The sequence below is a fragment of the Ochotona curzoniae genome, unplaced genomic scaffold (genome assembly GCF_017591425.1).
Source record: "Ochotona curzoniae isolate NIBS_2020 unplaced genomic scaffold, NIBS_Ocur_1.0 contig_66, whole genome shotgun sequence".
NCBI classification, from domain to species: domain Eukaryota; kingdom Metazoa; phylum Chordata; class Mammalia; order Lagomorpha; family Ochotonidae; genus Ochotona; species Ochotona curzoniae.
Window position 1 is genome coordinate 20,628,648 of NW_024466512.1, and position 27,290 is coordinate 20,655,937.

The 27,290-nt window shown below is 49.0% G+C and overlaps 1 protein-coding gene across 3 annotated transcripts in view; it reads right to left on the reverse strand.

The window, feature by feature from the left end:
• Positions 1-409: 409 nt before the first annotated feature.
• Positions 410-27,290, reverse strand: part of WBP1L (WW domain binding protein 1 like) — a 60,071-nt gene continuing 33,190 nt past the window's right edge. For 2 of the 3 annotated variants that reach the window (XM_040992193.1, XM_040992194.1), the window contains exons 2-4: positions 14,235-14,337; positions 5,403-5,564; positions 410-3,995 (exon numbers count right to left, since the gene is read on the reverse strand). In XM_040992193.1, the coding sequence (XP_040848127.1) occupies positions 3,244-3,995; positions 5,403-5,564; positions 14,235-14,337 (1,017 nt within the window). In that variant the 3' untranslated portion in view covers positions 410-3,243. The remainder of the gene's footprint in view (positions 3,996-5,402; positions 5,565-14,234; positions 14,338-27,290) is intronic. The other variant, XR_005885045.1, reaches the window with a different exon arrangement.

The window sequence follows — 27,290 nt, forward strand, 5'->3', positions numbered from 1 at the left end:
ATATTTTTTAACCTTGGCATTCAGCACAGTACTAGACACAGAGCAGGAAACACTGTGTGTATTAAATTTAAGGCCAAGCACCCACTCACACTTCTATTGCCTCAACGAGAGATCTTGCTATCTTTTAGTTGCCATGTTTTAGCCCTGTGGTATCAGGCAGAGCTTCTTCCTGCTATCTCAGGTCTGACTGTAACCTGTTTATAGAAATGTGCAAAATATTCCAAATGTTACAGACACGCCCTTGGCAGAGAGACAGAAAGGCTTGCGGGAAAGGTCCTCAGGACAAAGTGGGGGATTCAGCAACCTCAGCCAGTCTGCCCGGGGCCGGAAGCATGTCTTCAACCACAGGAAAGGTACTCAGGGCTTGGGGTCCTGCGAGTCTAAGAAAGAGGAAAGAGGCACAAGGCACTTTTGGGGGATTGATTTTTATTTGGGCTTCTCACAGTGGTTAGAGCCACTCTGTCTTCAGAACAATCACAGCACAGGAAATGCGTCACCGAGACTGCCCAGAACAGTCGGACCAGCTGAATCTTATTGCTTAAAATACACATATTCACAACTGACAAATGGCACTGGGCCTTGCACAGGAATGTTAGCGTTTACAAACCTCCCCACTGTAGCACCAAACTCTCTACCAATCCCTTCCTCACCCTCCACCTGGAAAGCTGGCCTTGTTCACACCTCCCAGGCCCCTGCCCATCCCTCTCCCTTGGCAGCGCAGAGCCAGGCTGTGACTGCGGATCAAGCCCACCTCTGCCGGCCGCATCTTCTCTTGCCTTTAGGGCAAGGCGCTGCAGTGACTCCCAACAGTCAACATGTGGACCACATCCCCTCTGCTTTGGGGGAAGACATTTGCGAGGGCCAGAATTCTTCCATTTGATCAGTTAACTGAATCAGGATTCATTTTGGTGCAACTTGTTCTCCTTTCAGACACTTCAGTGAGTTGTTTGGGATTAAACATAAAAAGGACAGCAGGAAAGGCATCTCTGAGGGCTGCGCCTGCGCTCCAGCCGCTCAGGCCACGTGGCAGCTGGCCTGCACCTGCCAGGCTTCAGTGAAGGAAGGGAAGCCCCATGGTACTGCACACCATGGCACGCACCAAGGCCTCCCGCCAGCCCCAGGCAGGGTTGCCACTAGGTCATGCTTATCACTGGAGATCCCATCAAGCTTCTCTCTGCAACAGCTCCGTGGCCTTCCCGTCCCAAGTGGTTCTGGACACTTCCCAGGCGCTGAGACCGAGGGCCGGGAGCAGCTGAGGGAGGCAGACAGGCTCAGCATGTTTCCTTGTACAGGGAACAGAACACAGGCCTCCGAGGGTACATGAAGCCAATTGTGCAAATTGCAGTGGTGGGCAGAGTACAACCTCTACCCTGAGCACAGCGTCTCAGGCAAACATGGGGGGCTGCCGTTGACAATGCTGCTGGAAACCCAGAGTACACAGTCAGACATTTGTTCGGTAAACAGTAAATGCGTAAAATAAATTACCTTGAGAGGGCCAGGTTTGCTCCCGACGTGTGGCTAATGTGAGCAGAATGGCTGCTGTTCAAAGTATCTTCACAGGAACACAGGGCTTGGGGCTCACACACAGTGGACAGACACACACAGATCACCCGGAAAGTCACTGCATACAGACTTCACTTTGTTCGATGTGGATTTTGGTTTTGTGGAATCCAAACATGGATGCTTGTTCACCTCACAACCTTGGATCTGTCTGCTTTTCATGTACATATATGTATATGCATATATATATGTGTATGTATATATATATTTTTTCCTTTCTTGCCATTACATCTATGCTTAGACTAAATATCATCGTTCAAGAGTGGGGGAAGAACCAAACTCTTCGTAGGAACACGGCTGCGCAGGGAACGTTAGTGTCGGCCGTTGTGTCTCCCTCAGCCTTCCTTTCGAAGTCCATCTGGGCACCTGGAGCCCAACAGCAGGAAGAGGAACGCTGTGGTCTTCACCCGCTGAACCTGGCCACTCAGACTCCTGACGGAGGCTACAGAAAAAGCATCAGCCCATGCCAAACGGGGGTCAGGGACAGGACATGGAAACCACAGATAACCAAGGCATTTCCCTTAAGTGGTCAGTTAAAACAAACACAAACAAACAAAAGCAATTCAGAATCATAGAGAGAAGGTTGTGTGAGATGGGCCGCTCTTTCTCAGGCCCCACAGCTTCTGAGGCCCCTCTTTCCTGAAGCAAGGAGATGCTAGGCTGCTGACCCCACGCTGTGAGGTAGGCACAGGCCAAGCACAGACACGTTGGAGCTGCACGCCCACCTACCACCATGGTCAGGGCTGTGTGCTCACAGGGCTCCTAGAGATGGCTTCCAGGAATGGCCCCCGGGCCAGCCGAGCCTCGGCACAAAATACCCGTGGCTGGCTCCGGTGCCACCACAGCCTTTGAAAGCCGCCTTGGGAAATAGCCACAAACTTCCTTCTTCCAGGAGATAATTTTCGTCTGCCCACTGGTAGGCTCCTTGTCTTCAGCTGCCTTTTGTTTGTTTTAAAAAGAAAAACAAAACAAAACAAAAATCAACCAACAAACAAAAAAAGGCAGGATTATCTTGCACACCAGTCCAAAGGCAGCAAGGGACTTCTGGGGAAGAAACGGTGGAGGACACCTGGCAGTGCATCCACCATGTCCCCTGGGATTTGAGGGACCAAACCCCTACCAACCTGCCTCACAACTGCCGTCCGGTTCTCTTCCTCCCCAAGAATGATCGGATCCCAGCTCTGCAGACGCTGCCAGTCACTGGTGACAATCCCAGCCATCTGTGGGCTTCCCTAATCCAGGGCCAAGACAGGCTGCCTCTCCTGGCCACAGACACAGCAAAGTTCTCTTAAAGTAAAACTGGAGCATAAATCCGTTCCATCAGCGAGGCCCACTGCAGGGCACAGTCCCAGCTCCCTTCCCTGGGGGCTCTGAAAACACACTTCTCTGACCCAAAGGGGAGGTGAGCTAGGACTCGGAAAGGGGACAGAAGGCGGTGGGGCAAGTGAGAGGAAGGAGTCACACCTACTTCTCAGCTCTCCACAGCACTGTGCTTCTGTGGGGAGAGAGGCATCCGCACCCCAAACCGTACCTGGAAATGTAGGAAAATGCAAAGAGAAGAAAAGAAAGAAAAAAACACCAAAGTGGCTGTAGCACTTTCTCCAAAAGTCCTTAATGCTTCTCTTGTGGCTCTCCCCAACCCTGGTTGTTTTGCCAAGTTCCTGGGTGCAGGCAGTTGCTGCTCTAGCTGGGGGAGCCACTGCTCTGGGAGTTTGGAGAGTCCTGCTCATTGATGGTGTTCAGCAGCAGGCATGCAGGTGGCTGGAGTAGGGGAGAATGCCCAGGCTCTCGAGCCTGCTCCTCGGAGGGCTGGCAGAGCCCTTCCTCCACGTCACCAGGGGGCTGGACATGACAGCTGTCACAGAAGTCCAGAGGTCCATCCAAGGCATCATCAATAAGTGTGCTGAACTCTTTGAGGTCATCGTTGTGGTGGCCCCGGTTACACACACACACCTCGATGCCCGAGTCCCCAGTGAAGCGGCGGTGTCTGCCTGGCGTCTTGTCTTTGCTGTCTGGGAGTGCACTACCATGCTCAGAGTCGTACTCTCTCAGCAGCTCCTCCTTACTTTCCGAATCCTTGTCCAGGAAGGCCTCAGGGTCCAGCTCCCCCAGACCGGCCACTGAACCACTGGGCTCCATTCCACAGGCTTTGGTGGCCACGTGGTCGGCTGGCACGTCAGAGGGCTCAGGGTCAGCAATGCTCGGGGGTCTTGTGCTGCTTCTGCTGGGCCCAGACAGGGGGCTGCTTGATGCCCCTGGGGGACCCCGGGTAGGATCAGTGCTGGTGGGATTGCCACCTGCAGGGCTGCACTGTGGAAGCAGCTGCTGCTGTGGCTGCGGCTGCTGAAGCTGGAAGGCACTGTATGGTGGGGGAGGAGTTGGAGGTCGGTTCACCACTTCCTCATAAGGAGGTAGTAAATAGTTTGGCAAAAACCCTAAAATGGGGAGGCATGGAGGAAAAAATTACTGTATTGACCATTGTTCTTGGGTTGCAAATCTCACAGTGATTATACACACTATCACTTCCCATCCCAGCATCGCTGTCAACAAATGGCTATGTATGGCTCCTGGTTGCAGGCGGGGGAGAGGGCGGTGAGCAGCCCTGTAATCAGGACAGTCAGGGAGTTGCCTAATCCAGTTTCTTGAAATCTGAGCTCCCTAAAGCTGCTTCATAAGCAAGCACTTCTCGCCTGTCTGGAGCAGAGAGTCATGCAAACGCAGCGGACAGCCAAGAAATAACTTTGGCCTGGAACAGACCTATTCGCACACGCAAAGTCAGTCTCATGTTTCCTGCTTACACCATGTCCTCCCTTTAGGTCCTGTGGATCTCAGGGTCGGGGACCCTAAATTAAGACTTCCCGACCACTTTTAAAATTTTCCCCCAGCCTTTCAGATGTATCGAACACTTTCTCTCACAGAGCAGAAACTGGTGTTTTCCTCTCATCTTAGCAAGGTTAGAAGTAGTCTGGAAAAATAAACTGAGCTTCACTTTAACTCAGAGAAGAAAGGGATTATCAGCGCAGGGTTAGGTCCTCTGCCATTCAAAGCTTATCAAGAACATGGCAGGAACCAGCATTTGTGGCAGAGCGAGTAAAGCTGCCTACAATGCTGCCATCCCATATGGGCCCTGGTTTGAGTCTCGGTTCCTCCATTTCAATCCAGCTCCGTGCCAATGCATCTGGGAAAGCAGTAAAGGTGGTCCAAATCCTTGGCCCCTGTACCCATATGGGAGGTACTGAAGAAGCTCCTGGCTCCTGGCTTTGGTCTGGCTTAGTCCTGGCCACTGTGGCCATTTGGGGAATGAACCTGTGGATGGAAGATCTCCCTGTGGAATAACTGACCATTTTACTTTGCAGAACACACTGAAGAGTGGCTTTGGACAAGCTGCCCAGTTGGCCTCCACAGGCCAAAGACAGGTCACAAGTAAGGTGTCCCAGGAAGTCTGAGGAGCGCTCATCTAAGTTTGGGGCTTCTTAGGAAGTCTTACTCCCCTTTCACAGCAGTCTCTGCTCAAGCATATCACCCAGCAGTGAGCAAGATAGGAGGAAGTCAGACCAATGAACTCCACATCAATTCACTCGCATTACATTTCATCCACCTCTGCCCTTAAAATACAAAACAACCCTCTCACAGCACAGAGACCTGTCCAGGAAGCAACCACTGTGAATTCTGGGATGGTCCAATGGCTTCAGGAGCCACTCCACAGTGCCTGCTCCCCTTGGTTAAAGGGCTGCCCCAATCCTGTATCTGCAAACTCCTGCTCTAGGCAAGGCAAGGCCTCCACGCCTCGAGAGGTGAGCCCAGGGCCCACGGGCAGAGTGGAACGCCTCTGAGGTACGTACTGAAATAAAATGGCAGCGCAGAGTGGTTGTGGGCTTCCCGGTAGGCAATCAGGTTGATCTCATGTTGCCGCTGCTGGGCCTGCAGGCGGTGCTTGGCTCGGCGGTGGTGGCAGACACAGCAGCAGCTCAGGAGGATGAAGATGGTCCACACCAGCCAGAACCCTGGGGTCAGGGAGGCAAAACAGAGAGGCACACATGGTGTGAGTACCAGCCAGAGGTGGCGGAGCTCAGAACCAGGGAGCAAGTGGATACTGCCCACCTGGCTGGAGCTAGCAATGTTAGACTTCACCCAGTTAACTTACATTGAAGCCATGTGTTCAATTTGTATAAATGTCTGTGCCAGAGCAGAAGACATAGGATGGGAGAACAAAGCAAGAAGTCAGTCAGTCATGCCAGGTGCTCCTTGGGGCAAGTGAAGAGGGTCAGGGCACCTCCCCAGTACCATCCAGGGGTCCCCCTGGATGTCAGGTTTTGTGATATTAAATATGCTCACATGAAGAGACTTTCAGGAAAATGCTTAAACTTCCCTGGCACCTGTCTCCCTCCTACCCACAACGTCCACTCAGAGGATTCACAGGCGCAAGGGGTTTCACAGATGTTTCTGTTAAAGGAATGTTTAGGGTTCTTCTGATTGCACCAAAAAGATCAAGGGCTTCTCTGCTATGTATGTCCCATGTAATGAAAGAGCCACTAAAGTGAAGGTGGAAAATTCTAATTGCCTCAAGTCCATCTCCTCCCTAGAGAGTGCAAATGACTTCTTCCGTTCTCTGTAATCCAGTACAATTCCATCTCCCATTGCCACCTCCCTTTGGCCTGCAAGTGCAATAGGCTGTTAACAGCCTTAGTCTTCCTGCTCTGGGGGTAGAGGTGAGGGAGAGGAGGTGGAGGAAGGAGAAGAGTCACAGCCCTTCCTCTTAGTGTCAGCTAGCCCATCTCCGAGATCACACTCAGTGACGCTTGACAAATTCCAATATAAGATCCTCTCCTCACACAATCTGTAAAACAGGGCTAGGCAAGGATAAAGTCAGGAGCCTGGTGTTCAACTTCAGACTCCAAGTAACACGCCCAGGGTGCACACTGGCAGGAAGTTAGTTGGGGAACAGATTGGACACTGGAACCGAGGCCCTCCAATATGGGATGCTGGCCTCCCAGTGTCCTGACTACTGTGCTGAATCCTCACCCCCACAGAAGATTATTCTGTAATATATTTTTGTAAAGGAGAGACATTTTTTAAAAAGACTTATTTTTATTTGAAAGGCAGTTTGAGAGAGAGAGAGAGAGAGAGAGAGAGAGTCTTCCATCCACTATTGTACACTCCAAATGGCCACAACAGCTGGAGTAGAGCCAATCTGAAGTCAGGAGCCAGGAGCCTCTTCCAGTCTAAGGCATTGGGCTATCCAAAGGAAGCCAATTCCAGAGCAGAGCACTTGCGGTGCCATGGATGGAACAGAAAAGACCGTAGGGCCTGGGGCAATAACCTAGTGGCTGAAGTTATCATATTGCATACACTGGGATCCCATATGGGCGCCGGTTCATGTCCTGGCTGCTCCTCCTCCCATCCAGCTCCCTGCTTGTGGCCTGGGAAAACAGTGGAGGACAGCCCAAAGCCTTAGGACCCTGCACCCATGTGAGAGACCCAGAAGAAATTCCTGGTATCTAGCTATGGATCAGTTCAGCTCTGACCGTAATAGCCACTTGGTGAGTGAGCCAGCAGATGGCAGATCTTTCTCTCTGTCCTTCTCTCTGTAGATCTTTCCAATACATTAATTAATTAAAAAAAAGAAAAGGAAAGTTCCTGGTTTCAGCTCCAGCTGTTGTGGCCATTTGAGGAGTGAGCCAGCACATGGAAGACCTTCCTGTCTCTCCTTCTCTCTGTAAATCTGCCTTTTCAATAAAAGTAAATAAATCTTAAGACAAGACTCCTAAAGAGCTTGGGCCCGGCGCGGTGGCGCAATTGGTTAAAGGTCCTCGCCTTGCACGCCCGGGATCCCATATGGGCGCCGGTTCTAATCCCGGCAGCCCCGCTTCCCTTCCAGCTCCCTGCCTGTGGCCTGGGAAAGCAGTCGAGGACGGCCCAAAGCTTTGGGAACCTGCACCCGCGTGGGAGACCCAGAAGAGGCTCCTGGCTTCGGATCGGCATAGTATCGGCCCGTTGCGCTCACTTGGGGAGTGAATCATCGGACGGAAGATCTTCCTCTCTGTCTCTCCTCTCTGTATATCCGCCTTTCCAATGAAAAAATAATAAAAATAAATCTTTAAAAAAAAAAAAAAAAAAGACTCCTAAAGAGCTTGTCCCACTGAGGGGAAATAAGAGACACGGCAATGTGATCCTCACAAATCTGGGAGCCAACCTAGTCCGAATTGTACGCCATCAACTTCCCAAGGCGGAATACTCACCCTGGTCCCCATGGGGCTGGGCCAAAATTTTTTAGATAGATTTCCAACCCAAAGAAAAGCTTCAAACAGTGAAGCCTAATGAAAGACACACACGAGAGCAACACGACTCTGCAGCCTTCCCTTTTCATGGCCCTCAAACACACACTTTCCTCAATGACAACTCTGAGCTGAGCCCTTGCCATGGGGCGTGTCTGTCATGCCAAGTAAAATGGAAAACATGTTTTTTAAAACAATCACCGGCCACTGTTGGAACTGAGTCATGTGTCCCAGAGTTCACTGCAAACTTGGGAAAACACCACTCGTGAACTAGCAGGAAATTCCCCATTAGGACGCCAAGGCAAGCTGCAAGGTTGCTTCCTTCCTCCCTGGCCCCAGTCGGCGAGGGGGACCTTCCCTGATGCTTCACGGCTCTCAGCCTGGTCAGCACCTGCCACTGTCACAGCAAAGGCCTGAGTTTGGGGAATGAAGACTTCAGAGACGTGCAACTTCATCTGAAAGACTGGCTGGCTGGCTTTCCCCAAACCATGAGCGCATATCTGGAAGAGGGTTCAGATTCCCACTCACAAAGCCGTTTCCCAGCTTAGTGAACTTGGTTATTTATGGTTTACTTCTCTCACCTGCACAACTTGGAGAATGGCGTCTGCCTTATTCGACTGCGGTAATAACTAGATGAGTCACAGTCCATCTCATGCAGACTACTCACAATTCTCTCGGTTTTTATTAGTGTTGTTGTGGTTACAGGCATAACCACAGCTGGGAAGGGTTTCCTTTGAATTTCCTTTTTAATTCCCAAAAAGTATTACACGAAAAACATGGGTTAGGTAGAAGTCCAAAGTCTGCTTCTAGGCTCTATCCTTGGCAAAATTCGCTGGAAAAACCACTCAACTCCTATTTGATGAACCTCGCCATTAAAAAGGTGCTGTGTCAGCTGACAGCACGACCCCTGTTACTGCCCAAAGGCCAGGACCACCAGGGAGCTGGCTTCTGATCGGAGGAGAAGGAGATCCCAGCTCCCTGCCGGCCAAGCTCCTTGGGGTGGCAGGGTGGAAAATGCTGAAGTTCTGGAGGGTTTTACTTTACTTTTCTTTTTTTAAGATTTATTTATTTTTATTGCAAAGTCAGATATATATATATATATATAGAGAGAGAGAGAGCGAGGAGGAGAGACAGAGAGGAAGATCTTCCATTCAATGATTCATCCCCCAAGTGACCACAATGGCCAGTGCTGTGCCAATCCGAAGCCAGGAGCCAGGAGCTCTTCTGGGTCTCCCACACGGGTACAGCGTCCCAAAGCTTTGGGCTGCCCTCAACTGTTTTCCCAGGCCACAAGCAGGAAGCTGGATGGGAAGCGGGGCTGCTGGGATTAGAACTGGTGCCCAAATCGGATCCCAGTGTGTTCAAGGCAAGGACTTCACCCACTAGGCCACTGTGCCAGACCTTTCTTCTTCTTCTTCTTCTTTTTTTTTTTTTTTAGGATTTATTTACTTTTATTGGAAAGGCAGATTTACAGAGAAAAGCAGAGACAGAAAAACCTTCCATCCAATGGCTCACTGCCCATATAGCTGCAACAGCCAGAGCTGAGCCGATCCAAAACCAGGAGCCTGGCCTTCTTCAAGATCTCCCACCTGAATGCAAGGTCCAAGGCTCTGGGCCATCCTCTGTTGCTTTCCCAGGCCACAAGCAGGGAGTTGGATGTGAAGTGGAGCAGCCAGGACACAAACTGGCACTCATATGAGATCCCAGCACATGCAAAGCGAGGATGTAGCCATTGAGCCACCATGGACCTTTTTTAACAGCAGATCATCAATGGGTACCTTAAGATAAGCCACAGCCTCGCCTCTGTTTCCAGCCCAGGTTCTTGCCAGTGCGCATCTTGGGAAGCAGCAGATGATGGCTCAAACAGTTGGGACATGGGGGGACCCAGGTTGAGTTCCTTGCGTCTGCCGTTATCTCAGCCAAGCCCTGGCTGTTGTAGGCATCTGGGGAATTAATTGGCAGATGGAAGGCATTTCTCCCTCTTCTGCTCTGCTTTTCTCAAACAAAAATCAAAAACAAAAATAAACTGGAAAGAAAAATCATAGGCTAAAAAAACACAAAAAACAAACAAAATAGGGTGCAGCACTGACAAGTTTGCTAAGTATGTTTCATGCCATCTCAGGGAAATCCTGCCAACCAGAAACACTCCCTTCTTCCCACTAAAAATCCAAACATGGAAAACCAACGGCTGGGTGAAATTCTCCCTAATCATCTTAGAGGGAAAAATTGCCAACTTCACTCTCTCCCTGGACAACGTAGCTGGTGGGTAGAAACAGCACTGTGAGACCTGGGAGATCTGGCTTCAGGGTTTGTGACGTTCAGTTCACTGCTGGACTGCTTAGAAAGCAAACACGTGCATAGAAGGTTCTTAACCTGGTGTGTAAGACCTCCTGTGAGCTTATCCTGGTTGTTTCACTCCCCATCCAGCTCCCTGCTTGTGGCCTGGAAAAGCAGTAGCAGGGGATGGCCCAAAGCCTTAGGATCCTGCACCCACGTGAGAGACCCGGAAAAAGCTCCTGGCTTTGGATCAGCTTAGCTCTGGCCATTGCAGCCACTTTTGGAGTAAACCAGCAGAAGGAAGATCTTCCTCTCTGTCTCTCCTTCTCTCTGTATATCTGCCTTTCCAATAAAAAAAAATAATAAACATTTTTTTAAAAAATGATCATGGGATTAAGGGCTGGATGATTGTATGAATGATGATGAATTAAAACACAAGTGTCATAAAAAGTATATGGTCAGGGCCTGGCGGCATGGCCTAGCGGCTTAAGTCCTCACCTTGAACGTACTAGAATCCCATATGGGCGCTGGTTCTAATCCCAGCAGCTCCACTTCCCATCCAGCTCCCTGCCTGTGGCCTGGGAAAGCAGTCGGGGACGGCCCAAAGCCTTGGGACACTGCACCCATGTGGGAGACCCGGAAGAGGTTTCTGGCTCCTGGCTTCGGACCAGCATAGCATCGGCCGTTGTGCTCACTTGCAGAGTGAATCATCGGACAGAAGATCTTTCTCACTGTCTCTCCTCCTCTCTGTATATCTGACTTTCCAATAAATAAATAAATCTTTAAAAAAAAAAAAAGGAGTATGGACATAATAACAACAAGCAGTCCACATACTCGCAGCCACTGCACTAGGAAAACAGAATCTTCAGGCCTCAACTCAGGCACACCACAAAGACACGGGGGAAAGGTTGCTGGCTCAAAGCTCAAGGTCTGTGTGGCCGGGAAGAGTATTCAAACTGGAAAATTCAGCAGCTTAAAGGCAACTGTAGCTAAAGAGGTATCCTGATGCTGGAGTCCCGTGTGATGGGGGTGGAAGACAGGAAGGTGTGAAGAGCGTGGCTCCATTGCAGGCAAGGTTGCAAGGAACTCCCCGCTGTGTGGCAAGGCCTGGCGGATGTCTCTACATCACTGAATGCGGCTCTGCCTCCCTTTGCATCGACACCAGACAACCCCATGAGAATTCTGTAATTATTCAGGCATTGCCTGCCTTGCGGAGTTACTGTTAAAAGTCATAGGAACTTAAAAAGCTAATGTTGCTAGTGCAGTTTTTAGCCAAAGAGCTATATCGCTGTTATGGCTGCGTCCTGTGGCAATATGATAATCCAGAGAGTACTAACTCCCCTTTTGATCCTTGCTAATCAAGGATTCTGCTTTCAGGTGTTGGTGGAATACTATTCTTTCCTTCTTCTTGATCTTTTAGGCCTTCTCCCTTGCTATCTCAAGACCAATTGTAGGAATGTGCTACTGACCAATATGATCAATCTGTTGAAACCTTTTCTAAGCCAGGCGCAGGGTGCCAGATATGAAAAGCAACCTAGCCTTAGGTGAAACAAAAAGGCAAGAGTATCTTTGGAAACACCACTTGACATGACGTAAAAAAGTCTGAGCCAGAGTTTGACTGATTTTGTATAAATAAAGCGGACAGCTTTTGTGCGTGGTCCATTATGATGATGAAGAGTTACTAGTGGTCCGTCTTTTTCTTTGCGCCTCATCCATGCACCCTTCGCGAGTTCCGAACTCAGCTGGAGCTGGACTCCGGCACTCTTCCGATCAGAACCCTTCCGAGGATGTCCTGGGTGAGGCTTTCTTTCCTTGCAATGCAAGGCGGGTGAGATATTAAACAAAAGCCAGTAATTTTTACATTTCAAGCACAGTGGAGGGGCAGTTAGAGGGAAAAGGGCTTCTAATAACAAAAAGTGCTTCTTCTGTTTGACGTGAACCTCATGAGCTCATTCCAACGTTCAGCCTCAGTCCTACCCATCAGGCAGACACCGTGCCCAGACGAGGCGGCAATCCAGGCACAGCAGAGTCCACACGAGGCATCTCTCTGCAGGGTGTACATGACAGACATGTCCTGCCAGTCTCTGTCCCCTCCAGGACTTGCAGAGAACACGGTAGCATGGAGAATGGGAGCCTTTTCTCCCAGTCCTCAGCCAAGTTGCACAGCTCTCCCTCTAACTTAAAGCTTCTGCTTCCTTGGCCACGTCTCTGTCATCTGGGTCTCCCTGCCCTCAACATCCCACCCCTGGTGACCCAGTTCCCATGGCTACTGAGTCTGCTTTGCTGACAGCCCAGGAGGCTCTGTCCACCTGAGAATCTGAGATGGGGCTGTCTGCATCTCTGTTCCATTCTGGAACCGATGCTGCCTGGGCAGAACCCCAGAAAAACAACCTCTGTGGCCTCGTGGCATTCCAGCTTTGACTTCTGCTTAAACCAGGTGTGGGAGGGAGAATCTGAACCCTGTGGTTATCTGTATTTTAAAATATTTAAACACAAGCCCTCTACGTTCCACTTGTTCGGCACTTGGTGTTTGCACAAACTTCCTCAGCCCAACCCCTTCTAAGATGGCAAAGGTTCCATGCCCTCTGTCATTGCTTATCCATCAGGTCTGGTGCTCGACCCCTCCTTCCCAAAGATGGACCCTGAGAAGGGGAGATGGGCCTCTCTTCCACCCTGGAAAGGGAGAAGCGAGGTGATGGAGAGGTCCCATCAGAAAGACCTGTTCCTGCTGCCTACAAGATTTGGATCCCTCTCAGCCAAGAATCTAATTTCATTTTCTGACAGAACAACGGTCCTTCCAACGCCCATATGGGATCTCAGCGCGTTCAAGGCTAGGACTTTAGCTGCTAGGCTACCACACCGGGACCCCAGCCACTTCCTTTACCTAGCTCTAGTGTGGGAATGAGGAGACGAGGAAGGGAAGAAGGGCAGGGGTGACAGTGGGACTGTGCAATTGGGCAAATCAGCCCCAAGTCTGGTTCCCACTGGAGGCAGAAAGGGGGTCTGAGAGTTATCTTGGCAATAATCTACAGCAAGAACTACTGTAACACTGGTCACCTGGGACCAAATGACACTTTGGACCTCCGTTCCTTGTCCAGCATTTGACACTGAGTCACCAAACTTCAAGATGATAGCAGAAAGCATGTTTGTTGAAGCATTCCTGGTCACCCTTAAAGGCCACTACAACGTCACCAACACGGTGCCACTCCAGCAGATACAAGTGTCCCTGGCCTTAAGCAAACCACTGGTGACACAAGGAGCGTCTACTTGTGGCACTAAGGGAACAGGAAGATTCGGTTGCGGAAACGAGGAAAGAACAAAACTCAAGACTTCCTTTTCTCCAGGGACCTAGGCGAAGACTGTTCCCTTAAGAGGGTCCTCTGGGGTCTGGCACTGTGGCCTAGTGGCTAAAGTCCTCGCCTCGAACTTGCCGGGATCCCATATGGGAGTAGTTTCCAATCCCGGCAGCTCTACTTCCCATCCAGCTTCCTGCCCGTGGCCTGGGAGGGCAATCAAGGACAGCCCACAGTTTTGGGATCCTGTACCCGCATGGGAGACCTGGAGGAGATTCCTGGCTCCTGGCTTTGGATTGGTGCAGGTCTAGCTGCTGTGGTCACTTGCAGAGTGAATCATTGGACGGAAGATCTTCCTCCCTGTTTCTCCTCCTGTCTGTAGATCTGACTTTGTAATAAAAATAAGTCTTAAAAAGAAAAAAGAGGGGTCCTTAGAAATGGTACCCCTGTGGTGTCTATAGGCATGGTGGCCTCTAGAGCGTGAGCAGGCATAAACAGCAGGATGGCTGTGCCACCTCTCCTTGTGAAGAGAGCAGGCCTGAGGTTCTGGGCTGGCCCGTGAAGGGATCTAAGTTGCTGTCACCTCCTACACAGGGAGAGGGCATGGGGAGAGCCCCAGGCACGGGGCAAGCAAGGTGTCTGAAGAGGCATAGACCACACCCCCCAGGCTTCATTCCCCGGTGGCCAGGAGCACCAGAACTCTTCTCTACAACAATTACTCAGGGAACCTGTAAACACTGTCCCTGAAAAAATCAGAAAAAGGCTGTGCTTTCCCGCCAGGCACAGGCAGTAGCACCCTGGTCCAGGAGCCCCCTGGGCAAAGACTTACACCAGAGTTCATAGTAGTAGTTGCAGCACTGAGACTGTCCACAGCAGTGTCCTGTGTCACAGATGTAGCTTTGATTGTTGGTACCCACACAGGCTTCCTTCTCCTAAAACCAAAAAGCACAACAGCAAATGAGACTGCAGCTTCCGTTCTCTCTGCCTGCTCACCTCAATACAGTTTTTAACAGTGTTTATTCCATTAACATGAAAAAGGAGAAAGGGCCAGATGACAGTGGAGTTTAGGGGGGGAAAAATTTGCCTTATTAAAATGGGGAGGGGACTCAGCATAGAAGCGACTGGTAAGGGGCAGACCTGTGCCCACACAGGACAGCAAAGGGCTGCCTCACTTTCTCCATGTCCAAGCAGAAACACATTATGTCTGGAGGCAGGTGGTAGGAAGGTGGCAGGTCTCCTCTAATTAGCAGTACATTTTGAGTAACACTGGCTTTTCTGTGAAATCTTCCGGAATAATTAATGCACTACATATTCCATGATCAGCATATAATCAGGGCCTTCCACTTTTCCCTTCAAAATATTTGATTTCCAAGATTAAGTTACAGTGTGATTCGCCTCCTTTCAAGTTCCACTTCTCAACTGATGATCTCCACAGAATCCTGACTGGATCCTGGATTTGTGCTGTCCCTTATCAGGGACAGCTACACAAAAGACACTGCTGAATGACCAGCTAGCAGTTGCCAAATTCTATTCACAGCAGTGGCAGTTGGATGAAGGTGAACTTGCTTTTTCTTTCTGTATTTCATATTTGCAATACCCCATCAGCCAGGCTTAGCCCTCCGCCTAACATATACTCTGGGCTGGTTCGGCATCCAGGGAAATGTAAGCCATCTGCTCTTTCAAGATTTCTTTATTTTAAAATTAGTGACACATTCATACACAAGGTGTTGTCTCTTTGCCAAACATTGTGTTGGCTACGAGGGATACAAAGATGAATAAGACACTGTCGCTACCTTCAGGAAACACAAAGAGTTCATGCAAAAACCCTGCTCAGCAAAGAGACTTAAACCCCAGTATTGTGTTTGCTACCACTCAGGCTGACCCTGCCCAGAGCGCACATCCGGGCGGATGGCTGCCAGTGGAAAGTTGAGTCACATGGTAGGTTCCTCTCTCCGGGCCTGGCTTTACTACAATGTCTACTTGGCTGAGGGTGTAAACAAAATACTGTCTACAAGCCTAAGGGCTGGGCAGCAAGAGCAAAGGCAACTGAAGCCACGGGGAGAGAGGACAGGAGAAAGGGCATAGATCCCCAGCTTTGTGCAAGTTTCCATCGGATCTGCCGGAGTACTTCTTGGTTTTTCAGTCTTACACCCTGGGACAGAAGAGCTTAGGAGAAGTGGAAAAAAGGCACCTGTAAATAAACTCTAAGGAGGGAAGTCACAAAATTGCATGAAGTCTTTCTGTCTTTACCTTCCCATGCCCATCAAAAGTAAAACAAAACACTGAGCAGGTAGGTGGCTGTGCAGTCACCACCTCCTCTCGTGGCACTCAGAGCAGATTCATGCTGTTTTTGCTAGAATACAACTTTCCATTATTTCAGAGTGCAACACTCCTTTCATAGGAACATCAAAAACTTTCTCCTGAGTCTACCAGACTCTGCAAATGTCATTCTTCTGGCACGAGCTCGTGAGAGTACAGTTCAAAGTGTCCACATAGTTTCTAAAAGAGGCTGTACTGCCCACACCCTGGCCCACAGAAGAATCCAGTGACACCTCTGCCCGCCTCAGGAAAATTCAGCAGATGAGGCCCAGGCTCTGAGGGCAAGGGCAGCCAACTCCCTTAGGAGGCGTGGAATGGAACGTGTTTGAAATCGGAACAAGCGGCACCCTCATGATGGACTGGGGTCAGCTTTTCTCTCGGCTCTTCTGTGCTCTGAGCCAGGAGGACTGGTATGAACAGGACCCCGCCATGCTGAACAGGTTGCCTCCACTTTCCAGGGAAAGAATAATGGTAGCTGCATCACTTCTTCCAGCCTGTTTGAACCCAGTACATCAAACACCCTGTGGCCCTCCCACTCTCCTACAGAGTCCAGCCTGGAACAATCTAGGTCTTAGGAACTGCCATTTTCTGCTACAGGGAGGAGAAGTTGGTTTAGCACAAAAGAAGTGGAGGGCAGTTTGGGGACTGTTGAAATGTAAAAGTTGAGTTCCTCCAGAAAGACCTGCTGGGATGAGAGGTTCTTCCATTACTGAGGAATGGGACTTTGGAAAGGTAAGGCTAGTTAAGACGATCTCCAACACCCCCTCCAACTCTTCAGCTGCATGGTGCTACCTGCTCCCCTATCCCAGCCAGGACACAGCAGCTTCAATAACACAAGATTCATGAAATCTGTACCTCCTCTCATTCAAAGCTAGGAGCAAGCAACAATGGTGTGTAAGAGACTAAATCATGGACCACCCAGAGCACTCTGGAAGACCTCCAAGGCGGCTCAAGACCCGCAGTGCTTCAGTGATTAAGAGTAAGCTGGATTTGGGTTCAAATCCCAGCTCTTACGAGGCTCATTAACTGTGTGACCCTGCATAAATTCATTTTTTCTGAGCTCCTACTACCAACACTGTTTCTGTAAACCATTACTGATGAACATGAAAGCTCATCCCCACAGCACTGATGCCTCCATTTAGAAGTACTTCAGAATAGTAATGGTTAATGTGGCTAATGCACACACATGAAGAACACAAGTGGGAGCAGAAAGAATCCAACAAAAAGTTAAATATGCACCCTTTATGATTACCCTGTGCTTTTCTTCTAGGCACCCTTGAACACACGGCTCATGTTACGTTGTTCAGGCAAAGTACTGCAGAGTGGGCGGTAAGCAGCCTTTCCACGCCCCCCTTTGCTCAGAAAGTGAATCAGAGAACAAATTGTGGTCTCCCTCAAGTTATGGATTCATTTTTTTCTAGCCCTTCCCATGTCTGGTATACAAGCATTTTGCTGCTAGACAATGGCCATGGGACCTGCATGAAGGCAGTGTTACACTCGCGTGTATTGAGCACTTGCTAACTCCCAGGCATCCTAAACACTTTCAAGGGTTCTTAACCGAAACTATAGGGCAATACCATGAAGTACATGGTAACAAGGAACTGAGACCAGCAAGGCTAAGGACTCCAAGGTCACAAAGCTAGGAGGTAGTTCCATCAAGTCTAACTCCAGAACCTGAGTTTTTCACCATAAAGCCACAGCCTTCTGAGGCTAAGTGTAACTTTTCAGCAGCTTAAATAAAAACCCTAAACAAAATCAACAGTAAACCTTGCATGGAAAAGATAAAGACCAGTCCTTGTAGACTCTGGACTTTGGGAACAGCGTCCCTCATCTCTCACTCGGCAGCACGGAGGGCTAACAGGCACGCAGCTCCCACCCTAGCTCAAAAAGTCCCATTCCCACATACTGCTTTTCTGAAGAGTGAAATGGCACTTCATCCCAGGGTGAAACATAGGGGATCCATTGAGTGCCTCACTACACCAAGCAGGGAGCTAGGGTGGGCGACACGGGCAAACAGGTACAGTCGTCACCTCCACCCTCATGGAGTTCACAGTCTAAAGAATGAAACTGTAATGACAGTAAGTTCTAGAAAGGAAGAAGGTGCAATTTCGTGAAGGAGCTAATCAAGAAGGTCAAGTACAGCTTCTGGAAGGAAGGTAAGAAACTGAGATCAGCAGATGGTTAGAAAGTAACCAGAGAACTGAATGGAAAGAACATAGCAGCAAAGCTCTTCAGCTACAAGGAAATGGCTGGAGATGAAGAAACAGGCTGAGAACTAAGCAAACAGAGAGAGGAAGGTGTGTGTGTGTGTAGGGCATGGTGGAACCAGGCTGTGCAGGGAAGTGACAAGACCAGATTTGCATCTTAAAAATATCTCCTTTTTGGCACTGTTTTCATCTGCACAAACTCCATAACTAAACAATACACTACAGCTAAAAAAAAAATCTGGGGCCTGGCGCAATAAGGTAGTGGTTAAAGTCCTTGCATTGAATGAGCTGGGATCCCATATGGGCGCCAGTTCTAATCCTGACAGCCCCACTTCTCATCCAGCTCCCTGCTTGTGGCCTGGGAATACAGTTGAGGATGGCCCAAAGCCTTGGGACCCTGCACCCACGTGGGAGATCCAGAAGAAGCTCCTGGCTCCTCGCTCTTCGGATTGGCTCAGCTCCAGCCATTGCAACCACTTGGGGAGTGAACCATTGGACAGAAGATCTTCCTCTCTGTCTCTCCTCCTCTCTGTATATCCGCCTTTCCAATTAAAAAAAAAAAAATCAGTCCTGTTAGAAAGGAAATTTGGGGGAAAACACGTGGCCCCAAAAAGGCATTAGGATACTTATGTCCCATAAACAGGGGCCTAGTTCAAAATATAACTCTGCCTTTTGATTCCAGCTTCCTGCTTGGGTGCACCTTGGCAGGCGGCAGTAACAGCTCAAGTAATTGGGTTCTGGATATCCATGGGACAGAGTTGGACGAACTTTCTAGCTTCAGGAGTTAGCCCTGGGTACAGGCTCCTACAGGCAGGGGGCAGGGAGACAGGGAGGTGTGTGTGAACAAGCTGATGGAATATTTCCCCAGCCTTCCCTCTACCTCACAACTAAACTAGAGGAAAAATGAATCAGGCACACTCAGCCAGGCCTGTGGCCTCAAGGACAACTGAGGTGATAACTACTAGCACCCTACTAGCAACACACCTTCAGTCCTGACACCACAACAACTGGCTGTGTCAGGACACATGTGGTCACCAAACAAAAAACACAGGCACAAAGAAGACACAACACCCAGAACCATGGGCCCAACACGGTAGCCTAATGGCTAAAGTCCTTGCCTTGAATGCACTGGGATCCCATATGGGCACTGGTTCTATCCCAGTAACTCCACCTCCCATCCAGCTCCCGGCTTGTGGCCTGGGAAAGCAGTCAAGGACGGCCCAAAGCTTTGGGACCCTGCATCCATGTGGGAGACCCGGAAGAAGCTCCTGGCTCCTGGCTTTAGATCAGCTTAGCTCTGACCATTGCAGTCACATGGGGAGTGAATCATCAGACAGAAGATCTTCCTCTCTGTGTTTCCTCCTCTATGTATATCTGACTTTCCAATAAAAATAAATAAAATCTTAAAAGAAAAAAAAAGACACAAGACCAACATGGAACAGGAAAGAACATTTTTACAACAGAAAAGGGTGAACGGTATATCTCTCACACATACACAAAAAATTATCCCTCTGGTGGCAGCATACACTGGGACTAACGACACTTTCCTTAACAGTTTCCACATCTTGCAGCCACTATTTTTAGCTGAGCCACTGTAAAGGTCAATCCAATCAGTGCAAGAGCTCTGAGTGCCAGCACACAGACACTGGGCAGTAATGGTTCCCCAGGCAGGCTTTTAATTTGCCAATTTATAAGGCTGGAAAACTCTGAAAGCCAACTGGCTAACAGCAACATCATCTTTATGTCCATAGGAAAACACGAGCGTTTTAAAGTTTAAGAAGGAAAAACAGAAAAATCAAAGTCCTTAATAGGGAGCTAAAGCACAGGGTGCCAACTATCTTGGCTGCCTGACATGAATGAATGTGCAACACCACCTCTGACTTCCCGCGCAGGGGAAAAGACCAACACCTAATGGAACTGCCAGATTCCCCCAGTCACTTCACAAACACACACCAACCTCCACCCCTGAAGCCACCATGAGCCAGGCATGGTGCCCTTGGCACAGCAATGGCACTGAGCAAAACATTTCTGGGGGTGGGAAAACAGTTTCTGCCTCTGAAAAATGCAGCAGGGTAGGTAACTTTAAAAGATCTTCTGAAACATAAAACCACTAAAATTACTGGCTATATAACAAGATCCTTTTAATCCTATGTTGGGCCTGCAAGAAAGCAAGAACAAGGCAGGCCCAAGAACCAAACCTGCAAACGGAGATTAGAAAACCATGTTAGCAAATGAGCTGAGGATTTTGTTCATCCCGGGCCAACTGAAAACAGGAGAATTAGAACTAAGGCTCCGGGGACTTGGCATGATGGCTCAGTGGCTAAATCCTCCCCTTACACATGTTGGAATCTCATATGGACACCAGTTCGTGTCCTAGATTTCTGCTTGTGGCCAGGGAAAACAGTCGAGGACGGCCCAAAGCCTTGGGACCCTGCACCTGCATGGGAGACCCAGAAGAAGCTCCTGGCTCCTGATCAGCTCAGTTTAGTCATTGCGGCCACCTGGGGAGTGAACCAGCAGAGAGACAATCCCTCTTTCTGTATCTCCTTCTTTCTTTAAATCTGCCTTTGCAACAAAAATCAATCTTAAAAACGAAAACAAACAAAATCAAGACCCCATATGATGATGAGACTTTCAAAGGGAACGAACAAAGTAGAAAAAAAAAATTGGGGACTAGTAGTGGTACAGTGGTGGGAAACACCAGCATCTGACATGGGTACTGGTTCAAGTCCCGCCTAATCCACTTCCACTCCAGCTCCCTGCTAACAGCCTGAGAAAGAGTGGAAGAGGCCCAAGCGTGCTTTGGGCACCTGCACGTATGTAGGAGATCTGGATAAAGTTCTTGGCTTCATCCTGGAAAACGCAGCCTAATTTAGCATATGACCTTTGTAGGCACTTGGGGAGTGAACCAGTGGATCAAAGATCACTCTCTCTTCTGTCCACCCCTCTAAGTATGTCTTTCAAATAAATATGTACTTGAAAAATGAGGGAGAGGGAATTAAAAACCTGAAAAAATAACTTGCCTAAAAAGAGATAATGACAGGGGCCAGGCACAGTAGCTTAGTGGGCAAAGTCCTCACCTTGCATGCGCTGGAATCCCATGTATGTGCCGGTTCTAATCCCAGCAGCCCCGCTTCCCATCCAGCTCCCTGCTTGTGCCCTGAGAAAGCAGGCGAGGATGACCTTAAGCCCTGGGAACCCTGTACCATTGTGGGAGACCCAGAGGAAGCTCCTGGCTCCTGGCTTCAAATTGGCGCAGCTCTGGCCATTTGGGCAGGGAATCAACAAATGGAAGATCTTCCTCTCCGTTTCTCCTCCTCTCTGTACAGCTGACTTTTCAATAGCTGGCCAAGTCCCAGGTTCCTGTCCTTGGTCTGGCCTAGTCCCAGCTACCGCAGGCATTTGAGCAGTGAACCAGCAGATAGAAGTTTTCTGCTGTCTAACAGTGGCTCCAAATAAACAGAAAACAGTATGTAGACAAAAAATTTTCAGAAAGAGACTAAAACACAGATGTAAAAATGAGAAAGAGGCCCAAGGAGAGAAGAAAATGGAAGAGAGGGCGTATTTAGGGAGGTAAGTGGGGACAGTGTTATGGGTGCAGCAGATTAAGCTGTCAGTTTGAGCATCCCACACTTGCTGGTTTGAGTTTTGGCTGTTCTGCTTCTGGTCCAGCCCCATGCTAACGTGCCTAAGAAGGCAACAGAAGATGGTTAGGTCCCTTCACCCAGGCAGGAGACCTGAATGGAGTTCTGGACATTTAGGGAGTAAGCCAGCAGATGGGAGGTATCCCTCTTTCTCTGTTTTCCTTTCAAATAAATAAATAAAACTTTTTTTTTAAAGAGGTAACTAAAGATTTTCCAGAATAGATTAAGTAATAATAATAAACTCATTCCTAGGTACAGGGCAGAACAACAAACATAAAGAAAACTTAATGCTCCGGGAGGGAAGACTGATAACAAATCAGAAATGAAATCATAATCAGCACCACAAAAACAAAGCAACCCTATGGGACAAAGGATTCAGATGAGGTCAAGAAAGGCCTCTCTGAGAAGACAACAGCTGAGTTAAATCTCTCAGGGGGTAGGAACCCAGCTAGGTAGGTCACTGGGAACTGGCTCCAGGCAGAAGGCGGATCAAGGGCCTGCAAAGACAAGAAGGCAGGAATGAGCCTGGTGTGCTCCAAGGACATAAAGAAGTGTGTGTGTGTGCACAACTGAATACAGCCCATCGCAGAAAGTGTTGTGTGAAGGGACACTTGAGAATTCAGCAGAGGTCAGACTTGACATGCTTCATAAAACAGTTAAAGTAGTAACTGTGAATTCAACGTGGGCTTCAGCTACCTCCCTCAAACAACGGAGAAGATGTTATTACAAGGATTTCTGCAGCTGGCGCAATGGCTCAACTGCTTAATTTCTGCCTGCAAGTGCCAGCATTCCCAAATGTGCATCATTTGTGTCCTGGCAGCCCCACTTCCCATCCAGCTCCCTGCTTGTGGCCTGGGAAAGCAGGTGAGGATGGCCCAAAGCCTTGGGACCTGCACCCGTGTGTAAGACCTGGAGGAGGTTCCTGGCTCCTGGCTTTGGATCAGTGCAGCACAGACTCTTGCGGTCACTTGAGGAGTGAACCATCGAACTGAAGATCTTCCTCTCTGTGTCTCCTCCTCTCTGTATATATATGACTTTACAATAAAAATAAACAAATCTTAAAAAAAATTCAGCTTTCTCTGTCAAATGTGACCACTCAAGAGCCCTTGATTCCACTCTGGCTCAGTAACACACATTCCAGCTGGGGCCAGCGAGGCACCGAAGAAACAACTACAACCAAAGCAGGTGGCAGCTGCCCGTTCAGCTCCCTGCTTGTGGCCTGGGAAAGCAGGCGAGGATGGCCTAAAGCCTCGGGACCCTGCACCCACATGGCAGACCCTGGCTCCTGGCTCAACTCCGGCTGTTGCAGTCACTTGGGGAGTGAATCATCAGACAGAAGATCTTCCTCTCTGTCTCTCCTCTTCTCTGTATATCTGACTTTGCAATAAAAATAAATTTTAAAATCTAAGAAATAAACAACTGTTGCTCTCTAAAAAGACTATATTTTAGAATCCCACACACATTCTAACACAGTTCTTTCCAAGAGTATCCACCTAGAACAAGCACATTAGATTATTAACACTCTATCTTGTCCCATTAAATCACACACATACACACAGATCACAGACACACACGTTACAAAGACATGACGTGAGTTAGGCAGACTCCCATCCTTGCTGCACTGCAACTGGATCCTCATTAAACAGCCCCCAGACAGAGAGGCCAGCAAAGACATTAAAACCCATTTCCTGTGTTGCCATTAGGAACCTCAGTAACAAATTCAGGAAAAAAAAAAAGCCTGACCCTGGCAGGAAAATCCCAGCACAAAAATCGGAAGTTGTAACATATCGTAGTTTTTACAAAGGTCTACTTGCCCACAACTGACTGCCTGGCTGGAGCTGGAGCTGCCTGGGACACTCCAGTGCCCCCCACCCCTCCTCCCACTAAGATGCTGTGAAAAGCACAGGCAATTCTGCCTTGAAATATTCCTAGTGGACCTTTGTCAACAGGCCTCTTCTACCACTGAGAAGTACGGCATCTCTACAACGGCTGATATAGAGAGCTGGGGAGCCACGAAGTGGCAGGTGGCAGGAGGCAGGGCAGGAACACCATTCAGCCATATCCGCCCAGAGGCAGTCCCAACCACGCACGCACTATCTTTGTCTTTCAACTTTCTCAACAAAACAAAATAAATAGGATCAACTGTCAAGATTTTTAAAATAAAAGTGATTTGTATAAAAATCCAGATTTCCAGTTTCTTTTGAAAATGACAGGCCCACAGACCCACTGCAAGGATAGAGAGGGCAGAGACATGCACGATTTACAGTTCCAGCATGGTCTTCGTGCACCCCGCCATTCACCCCCAGTCCTTCATCCACTGTCCTCATCCGCCTACGCCTAGCTACTATGGGGTACCTGATGACCTCTCCCTGCTCTCCAGCTCTGTTTTTGTTTTTTCTTTTTTTTTTTTAAAGATTTATTTATTTTTTTAATTTTTATTGGAAAGGCGGATATACAGAGAGGAGAGACAGAGAGGAAGATCTTACGTCTGATGATTCACTCCCCAAGTGGCCGCAATGGCTGGAGCTGAGCCAATCCGAAGCCAGGAGCCTCTTCCGGGTCCCCCACGCGGGTGCAGGGTCCCAAGACTTTGGGCCGTCCTCAACTGCTTTCCCAGGCCACAGGCGGGGCACAGGCAGGGAGCTGGATGGGAAGCGGGGCTGCCAGGACTAGAACCGGCACCCATATGGGATCCTGGGCATGCAAGGCGAGGACCTTAACCACTGCGCCATCGCGCCGGGCCTGCTCTGATTTTGTTTTAAGAGTTTATTTTAATCGGAAAATTAGATTTACAGAGAGGAGATGCAGAGAAAAATCTGTCCACTAGTTCACTCCCCAAGTGACTGCAACCGCCAGAGCTGAGCTGATCTGAAGCCAGGAGCTTGTTCTGGATCTCCTACATAGGTGCAGGGTCATAAGGCTTTGAGCCATCCTTGCCTGCTTTCCCAGGCCACAAGCAGGGAGCTAGACAGGAAGTGAAGCAGCTAGGATTCAAACCTACATCCATATGGGATCCCAGCAGCTTCGAGGCAAGAATCAAGCCACTAAGCCATCATGCCAGGCCCTGATCTCCAGTTTTGTGCTAGACTGTTCAACCTCACCTGAAGTGAAGTTAGGCTACAAAGACTCAACTAGTTGCGTCAGCAGCAGCATGAGCCCCCTACACTGAGGCTCTAAGCAGTGCTGCCCACTCTGACCTGTCAAACGGACGCCTGGCCAAGCAAGAGGGGAATGCCTGCAATTATCAGCAAAGCCTCCTGCCACAACCCCACAGGAAGGGAACTTCTTCTGCCCCGGGAATGTACATGTCAAGCACGGTGCCATGTTACTTACTCACAACACACTGAGGGGCAGAGCTGTCAAACAGCCACAAAATACTGTCTGTCTCCAGAGCCCACATTTTAGTGGACAGAGTTTAATGCTTAGGAAGGGGTTATCCTAAACTTTCAGGTTAGATGCTGCCAGGCACAAAAAGAACAGATAAGGCAAGGACTTTGCCTTTGAGGTATTTTGTAATAACTCAACTGTTAGGCTTTAAAAAAAGAAAGTTCATGCTTCAACTCTTACTGTTAAAAACATCTTCTAAAATATTGAAGTTCATCTGTCCCTTAGTACAATCTAACCAACAGGATATGTCCCTTTTAAATTGGGTTGCAATGTGGCAAGGCATCAGCGACATCATTTGAAGCAGCAGTGACATGCACACACACATTTACACAGACTCCAGAAGCTTGTCAAGGTTCTCTAAGGGGCAGCCTCTCCTTGGAGCCTGCCAGCTGCACTGGGCAGGAGGGCCGCACCAGGGACTTCCGTACAGCCCATGTCACGGAGGAGCAAATAGACACCTGGACGCGGGTCCCAGATGACAGGGTCAGGACTCTCAGAACCCTGGGGCTTCTGGACTTCGGCTCTAGATTGTTCCTGTGACCAGGTTCTAGCTCGGTGGCATTTTCACTGTATTTTGGAAAGCGTTCTTGTTCAAAGAAAATACTACTATTGGGCCCGGTGCGGTGGCGCAAGTGGTTAAAGGTCCTCGCCTTGCACGCCCGGGATCCCATATGGGCGCCAGTTCTAATCCCGGCAGCCCCGCTTCCCTTCCAGCTCCCTGCCTGTGGCCTGGGAAAGCAGTCGAGGACGGCCCAAAAGCTTTGGGAACCTGCACCCGCGTGGGAGACCTGGAAGAGGCTCCTGGCTTCGGATCGACATAGTATCGGCCCGTTGCGCTCACTTGGGGAGTGAATCATCGGACGGAAGATCTTCCTCTCTGTCTCTCCTCTCTGTATATCCGCCTTTCCAATGAAAAAAATAATAATAAAAATAAAAAAAAACTTTAAAAAAAAAAAAAAGAAAATACTACTATTGTGCCCAGAAGGAAGAAAGTCTATTTTTAGAAGAATCTGAAATACTGAAGAGAGACTAATTTGTTACTGATGTGATTTCTTTTTTAAAACAGATTTATTTTTTTTATTAGAGAGTTAATCTACAGAGAAGAAGATCTCCTATCCGATGATTTACTCCCCAAGCGGCCGCAACAGCAGGATCTGTCCTGATCCGCAGCCAGGAGCCTCTTTCGGGTCTCCCATGTGGGTACAGGGTCCCAACACTTTGGACCATCTTCGACTGCTTTCCCAGGCCACAAGCAGGGAGCTGAATGGGAAGCGGGGTCTCCAAGTTTAGAACAGGCACGAGCAAGGCGAGGATTTTAGCCACTAGGGATACCGTACTGGGTCCTACTGATGCGATTTTTAATAGAGATTTTATCACAGCTTCATGTGACAATGAAAAAGCACAAATTGTAACTGTTTCCTTGTTTTAAATATAACTCTACATTTAGTTTTGTTCTTTTTCCCAGTAGTTCCATTCCACTACTGCAGCAGGCTTGTTGAGAAAAAGCAGACAAATCCCAAAGCAACTTGACTTGTGAGTCTGTCGGGAGAACAGGACTTTAGGTTATTTATTACTAGGAAAAAATTCATACTGCAGGGGAAAGAGCACAAGTAGGGTAGGCCTCAGCCTGTGTCACTGGCATCCCATATGGGCGCTAGTTTGAGTCCCAGCTGCTCCACTTTATATCCAGCTCCCTGCTAATGAGCCTGGGAAAGCAGTGGGAAGATGGCCCAAATCCTCAGAAGAAACTGCATGCTTCAGATCGGCCCAGATCTGGCTGCGTGGCCATTTGGGAAGTGGACCAGCAGGTGGAAGACCTCTCTCTCCATCTCTCTGTAACTATCTTTCAAACAAAAATAAATCAATCTGGGGTGGGGGAGTTCAGAGCTTGGCACTGTGGCATATAGGCTAAGCCTCAGCCTGCACCCTATAAGGGCTGGAGTTCATGACCTGGCTGTTCCACTTCCCATCTGGCTTCCTGCTTATGGTCTGGGAGAGTAGCAGAGATAGTTCAAGTCTTGGGACCCCCATATCCACGTGGGAGACCCAGAACAAACTCATGGCTCCTGGCTTTCATTTGCTCAGCTCTGGACGTTGTGGTGATTTGGGGAACTAACAAGACAATAGAAGACCTCACTTTCTGCCTCTCTATCTCTCTGTAACTTTGCCATTCAAATAAAAGCAAATACAAAAATACATACATTTTATATATGTATGTCTTGACAGGCTTTGTATAATCCTTTACCCGTCTCCCCCCCCCAAAAAAAGTTCTATGCATCGGAGACCTGGAGGAGGTTCCTGGCTCCTGGCTTCGGACTGACGTAGCAC